This window comes from Dipodomys merriami, unplaced genomic scaffold (genome assembly GCF_024711535.1).
Source record: "Dipodomys merriami isolate MVZ:Mamm:240054 unplaced genomic scaffold, mDipMer1.0.p SCAF_146, whole genome shotgun sequence".
In the NCBI taxonomy this organism is placed as follows: Eukaryota; Metazoa; Chordata; class Mammalia; order Rodentia; family Heteromyidae; genus Dipodomys; species Dipodomys merriami.
In genome coordinates this window covers 2,766,159-2,779,556 of record NW_027202782.1, presented here as the reverse complement: position 1 = coordinate 2,779,556, position 13,398 = coordinate 2,766,159, and the positions used below count along the sequence as shown (strand labels likewise).

At 37.9% G+C, this 13,398-nt stretch overlaps 1 protein-coding gene across 6 annotated transcripts in view; it reads left to right on the top strand.

Moving 5' to 3' along the window:
* Window positions 1-13,398, top strand: part of Clasp1 (cytoplasmic linker associated protein 1) — a 273,785-nt gene that overhangs the window by 155,590 nt on the left and 104,797 nt on the right. For all 6 annotated transcript variants that reach the window (XM_070021888.1, XM_070021887.1, XM_070021886.1 and 3 more), the window contains exons 9-13: window positions 4,097-4,249; window positions 9,152-9,225; window positions 10,479-10,571; window positions 12,037-12,182; window positions 12,947-13,082. In XM_070021888.1, the coding sequence (XP_069877989.1) occupies window positions 4,097-4,249; window positions 9,152-9,225; window positions 10,479-10,571; window positions 12,037-12,182; window positions 12,947-13,082 (602 nt within the window). The remainder of the gene's footprint in view (window positions 1-4,096; window positions 4,250-9,151; window positions 9,226-10,478; window positions 10,572-12,036; window positions 12,183-12,946; window positions 13,083-13,398) is intronic.

The window sequence follows — 13,398 nt, the reverse complement described above, 5'->3', positions numbered from 1 at the left end:
AGTCAGTGTACATTTCTGACAGGGCTGCTTCTGATTTCCCATGGGCAGCCCTGACCATTCTGCATGCTCTTTTCAGTACTTAGACCACTATAGTTATTCAATTTCTCAAAGTCTACTGGTTTGCTTATAAGTCCATAGATGACTGTGTTTGTTTTTCCAGGATTCTCTCTGTTGTGTTTTAAATTCCATTTTGTACAGTAGTTCTTTGAAGCAGGCTATTCTGCTGTTTGTTTTTCCCCCTTTACTCTGTCTACTTAGTTAGGAGTTAGGGTGGTTGAGGGGTTTCTGTAGAAACTTCATGAGTCATTTTTAAGTGTCTTGTCCCAGTGCTGTAAAAATAGGGATGGCACTCTGGTGATTTTAAAGGATCAAGGGAGGTGATGGCTGCAAACTGGAGGCTCCACTTAGCTTATACAAGGTTTCTTATTCCCACTCCGTCAGATGGGAGAAGTGACAGTCAGAGGAGGTGTTTACAGTGGAGGCTGAGAAGAGAATTAATGATTTCTGTGGCCTCAGGGAGAACCATCCTTCTGTAAGACCATTTTCTATGCCCAAGCATATGTTGTCGCCTTGTACAAAAAACTAGTACACCCTGTTGTCACTGTGTTTGATTTTGGCACCCTGCATCTTGTATATATACATTTATCTAATTTGGGGAGGGGAAGGAGAATAACAAAATGCTGAAACAAGGACTCAGGATGACTCATGGCAACAATGATACTCACAGGACACTATGTTGGAAATGAACCTTACAACTTTGGGGGTGGGAAGGGATAGTGGGAGAAAAACAAAGGAGGGGGTAACAATGCACGACAAAAATTGTACTCATTACCCATACTGATGGAACTGTAACCACTCTGTACAGCATCTTTTCAAGAAAATAAAATTTTAAAAAACTAGTACAATGTCACAGACTTACCCAGCTAAAAATAGTCATCTTCCCATGTGTTTGCCTGATATAAAGCTCTAGACGAAGTTATGTACTAACAGGTATCTGTTTCACTGACAAGCCTCAAGAAAATGGGCATTTAAATGGCTAATAGAATTTGACATAGATGGATATACTAAGTTCTGAAGCATGTTAGAACCTGGGTCTGTGAGCCTCCCCATCTGGCTGTGGCTCCTTCTAGCCAGATCCAGCTGTGGAGATAGCCTGTTAAGGGATGAATGAACCATGCTATGCATGACTTTTCTAGTTCACTGAGACTACGTACCTTTCTGATGGCCCAACTCTGTGTGTGTGTGTGTGTGTGTGTGTGTGTGTGTGTGAGAGAGAGAGAGAGAGAGAGAGAGAGAGAGAGAGACGTGTGTGAATGTGTGTATGCAAGTGCTGGCCCTGGGGCTTGAACTCAAGGCCTGGGTGCTGTCCCTCAGCTTTTGTGCTCAAGGGTAGCCCTCTACCACTTGAGCCATGGTTCTACTTCTTGCTTTTTTTGTGTGTGTGATTAGTTGGAGATAAAAATTCTCAAAGACTTCCCTGTGTGGATTGACTTTGAAATGCAAGCTTCAGATCTCAGCCCCCTGAGTAGCTAGAATTACAGGCATGAGCCATACTTGGCCCAACTTTGTTTTAATTTCTAGGTGTCCCAAACTGGGAAATGTAGGCTACATTTACTTTAAATAGTATCAATTGAGTTTTTGAATTATAATTTCCATTGGTTTTTATCCTCCAAACATCTTTTCAGTGAAGTACCTCTGAATTTCACAGAGTATGTACCACTCTTAATCTGAAAAAATAAAGATTTTTTCCTGTGCTTCTCTGAATTTCCCGTTCTAACAGTAAATATAGATTACTGTCTTCCCTATACAGGGTGCACAAAAGTAACTGGACCCTATGTGGATGATCCAGGGTGTTGTTATGAATTGCTACTCTGGTGCCATTAGCTGTGTAGATGATGACATATGATCCTGTATTGTCATTGCATCCTAAGCAGTTTGGGTTGAGAGGGCTTTCTGCATGTGTTTGTGTTTCATCGTTTGCTTTGGCTATCAACCTTTCAACTGTCACTTGCAAATATTTAATCAGATTAATGTCATCTTTTGCTCTCTCTTTCTGTCTCCTTTCCCTACCATCAACTGTTTGTTCAACCCCTGCCATCCACCTTTGCAGTCTCTGATAATTAGTTGCTTTGAATCTGTGTAGGAAGCCAGATAAGATTTGTTTTCAGAGGGCAAGTAAAAAAGACCAACTAGGATCTTGGAGCTTAATTTAGAAAATCCTGCCATGGCTGCTCACGATGCCTTTTCCTCCTCTTCCTGTGAGGTATTTTGTTGTAAGAGGTTTGTCTTCTCTCTCCTGACAGCATAATTACCATGACATCTTCCGTCCCACTCTCTGCTTTCATTTTCTTTTTTTCTTTCTTTCTCACTGTGTATGTGTGTGTGTATGTGTGTGTGGGTGTTAATAGAACACCATATGTGTGAAGTTGATGTGTGAAGAAATTGATTCATAATAAGAAATGGATGTATGGATAGAAAGGATTATATTGAACAGTATGGACTGAAAACAATCTGGCAAGTTTAATGGCATGTTGAGAGAAACCTATTTGCATGAGCATGTAGATTTGCAAGGCTGGGCCTCCTCCCCTATGTTGAATACATATAATTTAAAGAGTATTTTTGATGCATTTGAAACAACATTGGGATTCTGAGTAAACACAAGACAGCCTTGATGTCTTACAAAGAACCAAGAAGATGAAGAAAAACTGGTATCATATAGTATAGTTACTTCGGAAATATTGATAGTGATCAACTTTCTTTAGAAAATTAATAATTAATATTGCCTGTTACAGATATTTTCTTTTATGTTTTTAACTACTCCAGGTTCATATAGCTTCTTTAAATGGCTTACATATAATGTATTGTCCTTGGTACTTGGCCCATAAGCAGAGTGGAAGCTTCAATTTTGTATCATTAAAATGTAAATTTTAAGAACCACAAGTGGAGCTGGGAATGTTGCTCAGTGGTAGAGTGCTTGCCCAGGATGCATAAAGCTCTGGGTTTGAATCTTTAGCACCACATACATAGAAAAAGTCAGAAGTGGTGCTGTGGCTCAAGTGGTAGAGTGCTAGCCTTAAGCATAAAGAGGCTCAGGGACAATGTCTAGGGCCCTGAGTTCAAGCCCCGGGACTGGCAAAAATAAAACAAAACAAAAAAAGAACCACAGGTTCTTTTGTTCTTTTTTTAAAATTCAGTATAGGGAATACTCAACTCATGTTTAAAAAATTAAGTACTTAATGAACTTATGAAAAAAAAGCTTTATTAAAAGAAAAATGCAACTAGATGAAGCAGCATATTTTTTTCAATTCAATAGATTGATGTTTTAAAAAGATGGTAATTTGTTATTGCTAAGGATATGGAAGGACAGATATGCCTTTGAACTTCCCAGAAAAGAAAACACACATATAAATTTTCTGGAGATAAACTTGGCAGTCAGTTTCAAGCATTTTTATACTCTAATGCAGTAATATTGTGTGCAGGGATTTCTTTCTACATTAGGGACTTCTTTCTTAAAATTGTTTGCAGTTCAAATTAAAAAAATACATGTTGGGATGTTTATTGCAGTAGTGTCCCACAATGTGGTTTTTGGTTGTGGCATTTTCCAGTTACAAAGTACCTAACAATGTTTTTGTTAGAACTGTTTTATCCCAAAGGAAAAACTAATGTATTTGAAGTAATGTTCAGCATGATATGTAGTCTCAATATATAAAAAAGTGTTTTTTAAATCCATGAGTGCTGAATGTGATGGTAATCCCCACACTTGAAACTCTAAGGCAAGAGGGTTGACAGTTTGAGACCAGCCTGGACTACATAGTGAGGTCCTTTCTCAAAAATAAATGAATAACAAAAATGCATGAAAGAACAGTCACAAATACTTTTGAGACTGACCATTTTAGATCTGTGAATGTAATCTTGATATTTATAGCTCTGTTCTGGACTTAACCAAAACTTTTCAGACCCTTGTTGAATATCTCTGATTCCTAAAGAGCAGACAAACTATTTCTTTCCAAGGCCAGTGGTTATTTTATTTATAGGTGAAAAATGGTGCCCTTTTTTAGTTGTTGATTAAACAGTGACTTATGTGTTTTCTGTTCAGATAAAAACTTTGATGATGAAGATTCTGTGGATGGTAATAGACCTTCCTCGGCCAGTTCTACGTCATCCAAGGCTCCACCAAGTTCACGGAGAAACGTCGGAATGGGGACCGCCCGTCGGATTGGGTCATCTACTCTTGGATCCAAGTCTTCAGGTAAGACTGCATCCTTTATGGTATTCTGGGGTCTACTGTGTGTGATGCTTATGGTGTCCCTCAGAAGTGAGTGGGGCTGTATGCATCATATCCCTATGCCTGTTTTTGACTGGATTGGCAATAGTCTGTTAATTCTGATAAGCTGGTAACTTTAGCTTGAGGTACTATGCAGACCTCTGCCACATTCTGGTAAAACAAAGCCTTCAGGATATGGACGCTAACACAGCTCAGAGCAGCCAGCTCTGAAATAAATAGCAAATGAACCCCCCACTGTGAAGGCATTATTTGATCATTTGACCCATCTTCCCCTTCCCCACCCAGCCTACTTTTATTAATTCAAACAAAGGTATCTGTCTTAAAACTTTTTAAAAAATCTGGTAGGCGGTCTTCTATTTGTACATATCAAAGTACTACATCTGAAATTGTTAACTGAATTTAATATAACTTTAAGAGCTAGCTGGAGCTATTTTTTTCAATTGATTTTCTTTTATTGTTGTAGAATTTTTTTAAAATATGTTTTTATTGTAAAGATACTGTAGAGAGGGGTTAAAGTTATATGACCCATCTTGCCTCAAACTGCCATAGAGTTCTTTAGCCAATTTCTTTTCAAAACAGACGATCCCAAAGCCTTATCTGTTTCATTTTTGCAAGAAACATTTTTCCTTGTGGAGATTAGCTTGGATATTGAATCAAACAATACATTAGGATTAGGTCTCTACAGCTCTGAAAATTAACAAGCAGAGATTTCCTGTTACTAGGATCTCAGTTTTTAAATTCACATGCATATTTTCTACTTTTTGCCTCTAAAGATGGTAGTAGCCACTGCTTTTACAACTGTGTTCACTGACTGGTCCTTTAAGCTAGATGTGGGAGAGTTGGGTATGAATTTCATAAGCCCCAAAACCTAAAGCTGAATGGGTCACATAAAAGCTAAGTGAGGATGGCTTTAGAGTGCTGTCACCAGTGGCGCTGTAGCTCAAGTGGTAGAGCGCTCTACCACTAAATGGAAGTACTGACTATAAAATGCTTAGGAAAAAAACATGGAAATTAATCTTGATAATCTTGGGTTAAACTTCTTTCTTAGATATGGTAACAAATTCAGTCAACAAAATGAAGGAGTTAGACAAATGGAAAGGCAAATGGTGGGCAAATATGGTCATAATACTCAATGCATATACCTGAAAATGAAACCTAATTTTTTTTATATACCTAAAAATGGAACTAGGAATCTTGATAAGATGGTTGGGTATGGAATAGGTGTGTGTATAGAATTATGGAAGGGATGATGCTGATTAAGGTTTTGTGTACACATAAATGGATCTGTTAAATTGAAATCTTCTTTGTACAACTATTTGAAGCTACAAAAAAGGTAGATAAATTGGGCTTCATTAAAATTAAAGCCTTTAGTGTTTCAGAAGACACTATCAAGAATGCAAGAGTTGGAAGTGATGGAGCATACCTATAATCTCAGTATGCCGGAAGCAGAGGAAAGAGCAGAGTTCAAGGTCATTCTAGGATACACAATGAAATCTTGTCTCAAAAAATACAAACAAAAGCAAGAATACACAAAAAGTATGTAACAACCCATAGAAGGAGACACAATACTTGCCAATCATATATCTGCTGAGAATATAACACAGAGAATACATAAAGAACTCTTTCTTGTTGTCAGTAGTGGGGCTTGAACTCAAGGCCTGAGTACTGTCCTGGAGCTCTTCTGCTCAAGACTAGTGCTCTGGGAAGGTGGGAGAGTGCTTGCCTCAAATGCATGAGGTCTTGAGTTTGATTCCTTGAGCTGAAGAGCTGAGGGACAGCGCCCAGGCCCAGAGTTCAACCCCATGACCGACAAAAAAAAAAAAAAAAAAAAATCTTTAGAGTGCTGTCACCTGATCATCTATACAGGGCTCTCAACTTCTCTGGAATGTTGTCTTGACAAAAACTGTCAGATACCACACTGCCATGTAGCCCTGTATCTCTTGCCATGGAGAGGTGGGCCCATGCAGAAAGAACAGGAAAAGTGTTGCTGTTTATGTTTCTTGTTATTTTTCTTAGTTCTTCCCAATCTTTTTGGGGTGTATTTTTATAAAATTTCATCTTACTTGTTGTTAAGCACTCATTCATTTAACACAGCATTAACCATTTAAAGGCTAGAGATAAGCTCAGATGGTAGACTGCTTTCTTTTCCTACTTGAAGTCTTGGGTTCTGTCCTTAGTACTGCTTTGCTGGTGCTGTGGCTTAAACTCAGGGCCTTGTGCTTGTTAGGCCTGTGCTCTACCATTGAGCCATGCCTCAGCCCCAAACTAACCATTTAGAGGAACATTTTCAGTGTCTCACCTACCTAGTAGTATGTGTCAGAATTGAACAATCTTGCCAAGCTTTCTTGAACTGTCCTTAGGTAATATCAGTTTTACAGACAAGGTTTAAAATTTTTGTGCATGCTCAAAATAGCGCGTTTGTACCTGTTCTTCACCTTTACCCTCTAGAAGTCCTCCTGCCCCTATGTGGGTCAGTTCAGCAAACATGTCAGTCCTGACTTCTCCCCAGCTCTGCTGCGTCCACCCCAATTTATGTCATACCATGTTGGTGACTTTCCTTTTTGACTCCTTGTATTGCTATTCTTGTATTTCATTATTGCTAGTCTTCTAGTCCACTTCCCATATGTGGTACAGAGGAAGTGCTCAGTACCCTTTTCTTGGTGGCTTCCAGCCCTCCCACTGATGCAGGCATCTGAGCACCTGGGTGAGAGAGCGCATACATCACAATGTGGGGCCATCGTCTGTTTTCAGTTAGTTTTGTCACTGTAGTAGAAGCATTTTTAATCAAGATTGATGACACATACTTGCTGCCACATGAAACTTTCTTTATAAAGTTAGTTTTTATCTAAAAGTTTCATTAGAACACACTTCTGGTAAAAAGCTCTTAAAAAAGTAGTCTTATGGATCAGTGTACATCCTTAAATGGAGCTTTCAAAGATGACTATAGGCATCAATTTACAAACTGTTATTACAACAAAAACATAATATCATCTGGTTTTTATATAAAGTGGAGTTCATACAAGCAAAGCAAAGTAACTTTCTCTTTATTGTAGCAATTGTATTTATTTTTGTACTAGTTCTGGGACTTGAACTCAGGCACTAGGTGGTGTCCTTTGAGTTTTTTCACCCAAGGCCAGTGCTCTACCACTTGAGCCTTAGTCCCACTTCCGGCTTTTTCTACTTATGTGGTGCTGAGGAATCAAACTCAGGGCCTCAAGCATGCAAAGCAAGCACTCTATCACTGAGCCACCTTCCCAGCCCCGACTTTGAATTTTTTTGGTAGTTAATTTGGAGATAAGATCATGAACTTTCCTGCCCAGGGCTGGCTTTGAACCGTGCCCCTCAGATGTCAGCCTCCTGAATAGCTAAGATTACAGCTGTGAGCCATGATTTCCAGCTTAGCAGTTAACTTTTATATATCTTAACTTTTATATATCTTTGAGCATCTTAGAACAACCTTGTGGGGAAAACTTGAATTTTAAAAAATTATAAATTTTAGGGGGGGGGAAGAGAGAGAGAGAGAGAGAGAGAGAGAGAGAGAGAGAGAGAGAGAGAGAGATTGAGACTGAGACTTCAGTTCTTTAGGCCAGGTTTGAATATTTCAGTAATTTATGCTGGATTCCTAATAATAAAATTTTAAACTTTAAATTAAATGTATATGTTTATTTGAGATCTTTACAATATATGTTGTCTACATCCTTTAAAACCCACATTCTGTAATTACTGTACTTCAACTGGGCATAGTGATGCATATCTGTAATCCCAGCACAAAGGAGGCCCAGGCAAGAGGATAGTAAGCAAAGCCAGCATGAGTTTTTTTTAGTGAGACCTTGCCTCAAAAGAAAAACAAATGAGAATCACTAGCCAGGCTCTGGTGTCTCACACCTGTAATTCTGACTGCTCAGGAGGTTGAGATCTGAGCCAGCCCATGCAGGAAAGTCCATGAGACTCCTATCTCCAATTATCCAGAAAAACTAGAAGCAGAGTGGTGGCTCAAGTGATAAAAGTACTAGCTTTGAGCTAAAAAAGCTCAGGGACAGCACTCAAGCCCTTAGCTCAAACCCAGGTCCATGGTGGTGGTAGGGAGAAAGAGAGAATTAATGTTATTCATGTTGATTTTAAATCAGAAATGTTTGTCAATTTTTTTGGTGGTGGTTGTTGGTGGTTATGGGGCTTGACCTCAGGGCCTGGGTGCTGCATGTTAGATTTTAGTGCTTTACCACTTTGAGCCACAACTCTACTTCCAATTTTTTGTGGTTAATTGGAAATAAGAGCCTCATAGACTTTCTTACCTGGGTTGGTTTTGAACCAAGATCTTCAGATCTCAGCCTTCTGAGGAGCTAGGATACAGGTGTGCCACTAATGCCTGGCTCCTGCTCCTCCTCCTCTTCTTTTTTTTTTTGAGAAAAAAAAATACTCATTTCCATTTCATGATGTTTGTTTTGATAAATATTATTTTTGTATATTTTTTATTATAAAGATACTGTAGAGGGGTTACAGTTACATGAGTAAAGTAATGAGTACATTTCTTATCAAGCATTGTTACCTCCTCTTTTGTTTTTCCCCTACCATTTGTTCCCTCCCCACCTCCCCAACTCCTCCCTCACCCCCCACTATCCCCTAGAAGCATTGAGCCTCTGTTTTCCTCGCCTACAAGTATCTTCCTTTGGTCTTGTTATGTGTGAATGCCTAGAAAAGTTTCTTAATTCCATGATGATGATGATGGTGGTGGTGGTGGTGGTGGTGGTGGTGGTGGTAATGTTATATATCCTTGAAAAAATAGTTTTTGAAACCTTCCAAAATGTAATTACATACTTGTAACGAATATTTTATACATTGTACTTTTAATATGAAACTATTTTACAGCTGCAAAAGAAGGTGCTGGTGCTGTTGATGAAGAAGACTTTATTAAAGCATTTGATGATGTACCTGTGGTACAGGTGAGTGAGATATTTTAGTATAATTAAAAAGAGAAATACTCATCAAATTGTAGTTTTCTATGAGTACAGTGAAGTGCCTTGACAACCAACTTAAAAGAGAAAGATTTATTTAGTTCACTTATATCCAGAATATTTTGTGCAGGCTTGGGGAGAGCAAGAGGGAGAGAAAGGAAGTGATTGCATGTCGAACTAGAAGCAGAGATTTTTTTATAGCAGCCCTGTTAGAACAGCCTTCCAGGGACACATCTTCAAAGATTCAGGGGTCCCCCTCATAAAGGTTCTGCCACCGCTTGATAGCATGAGTCTGGGGACCAACCACTGAACACCATGACCTGTGTTGGGTACTCATGTAAACCATTGCATTGTCATATGCAGAATTCTAAAATTAGGTTTTGTCTTTTAAACTATGAAGACTATAAGGGACGCAAGGTACAGTCTAGGATATTGTGGGCCCTTTTCAAGAACAGGGAAAACAGCAATCTGGTATGAAGTTCACTGGACAGCTCATGTAAAAAAGAAAGAAGTAGATGATTGGGCTAGATGAAAGAACAAAGAAGCATGTTTATTTAGGGACTGTTATTAGGGAAAAGAAGTAAATGTAATTTACTTATCTGAAAAAATTTACTATCTGAATAATTTCATAAAAGCCTGTTTTATGCCATCTCATACATAAGTATCTCACCGATTTAGAAAAAATAAATTATGAAAGTTGGGGTACATGCACAAATTTGGGGCTGTTTTGTGCCTCAGTATATTCTGTTGCTGACTGAGGCTAATGCCTTTGATTTCTATGCTACTTAGTGTTCGTTGTGTGCATTTCTCCTGGGATGCCATATGTTTGAATGCTATAGGCTTAGTTTCGTCCTTCAGTACTTGACTGTCTCAGTGTGCTTCAGTCTTGGTTGATGTCTTACAATAGGATGTGATACCTGAGCAAGCAGAGTTGAAGTCTTTAGTTAGAGCTATAATGTGATGCTACTAGTACCACTCTGAAGTTGCACAATGACTTAAACATCACTGACTATATGCTTCCTTTGCCCATGAAATCCTCATTACATTAGTAATGTAATGAGACAGAGGGCATTCATAGTGGGAAATAAGCTTAATTTATGGTGAGCCTGCCCTATTTTCTCATAGACATTTCTTAAAAGTGAAAAAGTTGTTTTATGTACGCTGTGTTATTGACTTTATGAAATTAAGCAACAGTCTTTATCCTATAGATTGTATTGTACTGACTGTAACTTTACTTGCAGATTTATTCCAGCCGAGACCTCGAGGAATCAATAAACAAAATTAGGGAAATATTATCTGATGACAAGCATGACTGGGAGCAGAGAGTAAATGCTGTAAGCTATTGACTTCTTCATGTTATTACCTTCAGATTTAGTCAAATGTTCTAACTATTCTATTACAAAATTGAGAGGTAGCTCTAAAGAATTCCAAATAGTATTTTAAGTATTAGTTAGCATATTTTATCTATTTAGATATAGCATCTCATTTTTATTTTTACTTTTTGAGATGGGGGGGTCTCACTCTGTACCTCAGGCTGACTTGGGCTTGATATGTGACTTACGTTGGCCCATGATTCTCCTGCCTTAGCCTGTGAGTGCTAGGATGATAAGCCATCACCACCAGATCTATTTCTATATATTTTTATCACATGCCAATTTACATAATCATCTATCTCCTGTTCTTTTTTAACAAAGCCCTATTTATGGCATGTGTGGTGATAGCCTTCATTCTGTCCTTAGGAAAGATGAAATTCTGTGATTATTTGTCTGAAAATGGCATTTTAGTAGCATTTTCAAAATATGTCCCTAAGTATTCTCTTTTTTTTTTCTTGTCATTTGCTAGAATGTTGTCCCTCCTCTTTTTGAAAGTAGATTAAGGAAAGTAAATGAGTTGGATATTAAAATGAAAGGAGTGTCTTATGAAGAAAGCTGTTTTACTTCAGCACTAGCAGGGTGATAGGTGGGAAAATTCTGTTTCAAATTCAGACTAACCAGTTAGTAATGCAGTAGAGAATAATATAGAAATATTGTAGGAATGCTTCTTGTTTTGATTCATCAAATAAGTGACAATTGAAGTGGGATGTGGGAGGGAGTAAGCTTTTTGCCTGCCAAATGGGTTTTAGTTTAATATCATGGAATCTTAATAAACAAAAATTTCTGATTTTAAAAAACTACAGGTCTGGGTGCCGGTGGCTCACACCTGTAATTCTACCTACTCAGGAAACTGAGATCTAATGATTGCGGTTTGAAGTCAGCTTGTGCAGAAAATCCCTGTAAAACTCTTTATCTCCAATTAACCACTCAAAAACCAGAAGTTGCACTCTGGCTCAAAGTGGTAGAGCACTACCTTCTATCTTTGAGTGAAAGCTCAGGGCAGAGTCCAGGCCCTGAGTTCAAGCACTATCACACACACACACACACACACACACACACACACAAAAAACCCTGGACACGCACATACATACACACACACACACCAAAAAAACCCTGGACACACACACGCACACACACACACCCAACAAAAAAAAACCCTGGGAATTTTACTTAAATCAAATACTAAAATATTAAATATTAAGTATTTAAATCATATAAAGATCTCACATTTAAAAATTATTTAGTATAGATACGTAGATTTGTTTTTAAGTGCTAGATAACATTTTAGTGGTTGAATTATTTAGGAAGAATTGTTTCTTTGTTAATTGAACTCTGTTTTGAGCTCTTACATTTGATGGCTTCTGTTAGGTATATGCTGTATTACAAACTGTTTTGTCTTATCTCTGGCTTTTCTCTGTGTCATTAGCTAAAAAAGATTAGATCTTTACTTTTGGCTGGAGCTGCTGACTATGATAACTTCTTTCAACATTTGCGTCTTTTGGATGGAGCCTTTAAACTCTCTGCTAAGGACCTGCGGTCTCAGGTAGTGCGGGAGGCTTGTATCACGTTGGGGTAAGGACCATGATGCTCTGTATTCTCACACACCATAAAGTAGTCTTGGCATAGAGCCTCAGAGATGGCTGCTTGCACATGTCCATTGGGTCTCCTCAACAGAACCTCTGACTGGTCTCAAAGACCCTTGCCAGCTTACTGTCTGTTCATATGTTAATTTTGCCTGATTAAGCAAAGTGCAGTGGATTTTAAATTTTACTCAGTGATGTATCTCTGAAGCCTGTATCTAAAATTTGAAACAGTTTATATTATATGAAAATAAAATTGTATAGAATTATGTTTCTCATTTTTCATTGACTTTTTGCTTAGAGAATATAATGTGACTGTTAGACTGTTTACATGCTTCTAGAAGAGTGCTATATGCTATAACATTAAAGTTAATGACAAGTACTATGGTAACATTTTATTTTAGCTAAAACTGTTCCAAACTTAATATTTGAATGTGTTGGAATATTGAAGCAGCAAGTACCAGCAGATATTGCAGCTATTTAGTTTTGGTGGCAGGCAGATATAGTATGTGAAAATTTTTAAAAGGGCAAGGGAGTCTATTGTTTACAAGCAATCTATTATTTTAAGGCTTAGAATGGAAATAATTATAAAAAAATAACTCTTTAAATGAGCATTAAAAAATTACTTTTTAAAGTATCTTTGATCCTTGTCTTTTATCTCTAGATGACCTTGAAGGCTTTCAAATGTTAAGAATTTTTATATGCTTCACTTTACTAAGGCTATCACTACAATCCTGCATTCATTTCTAATTATAGGCATCTGTCATCAGTTCTGGGGAATAAGTTTGACCATGGAGCTGAAGCCATTATGCCAACTATCTTTAATTTAATTCCAAACAGTGCCAAAATTATGGCCACTTCTGGTGTTGTAGCTGTTAGGTTAATCATTCGGGTAAGTATATTGCAGGGCCATTCATAAAATAAGCAATTGGTAAATGTAGGTGATAAGAAGAGGTAAAGACATTTCTGATTAGAGTATTATTTAATTGGACTCATACTATACATACATCATCCTTTTTTTTCCACCTGCCATTTGCAGTATGTAGGCTTTTTGTGGTCTGTGATGTGATCTGTAGGTATGGATTACATTTACTAAGGTATTGATCATTAACTCATCATTGAGGGTGTGTGTGTGTGTGTGTGTGTGTGTGTGTGTGTGTGTGTGTGTACACATGCGCGTATTGATCATTAACTCATCATTGAGGGTG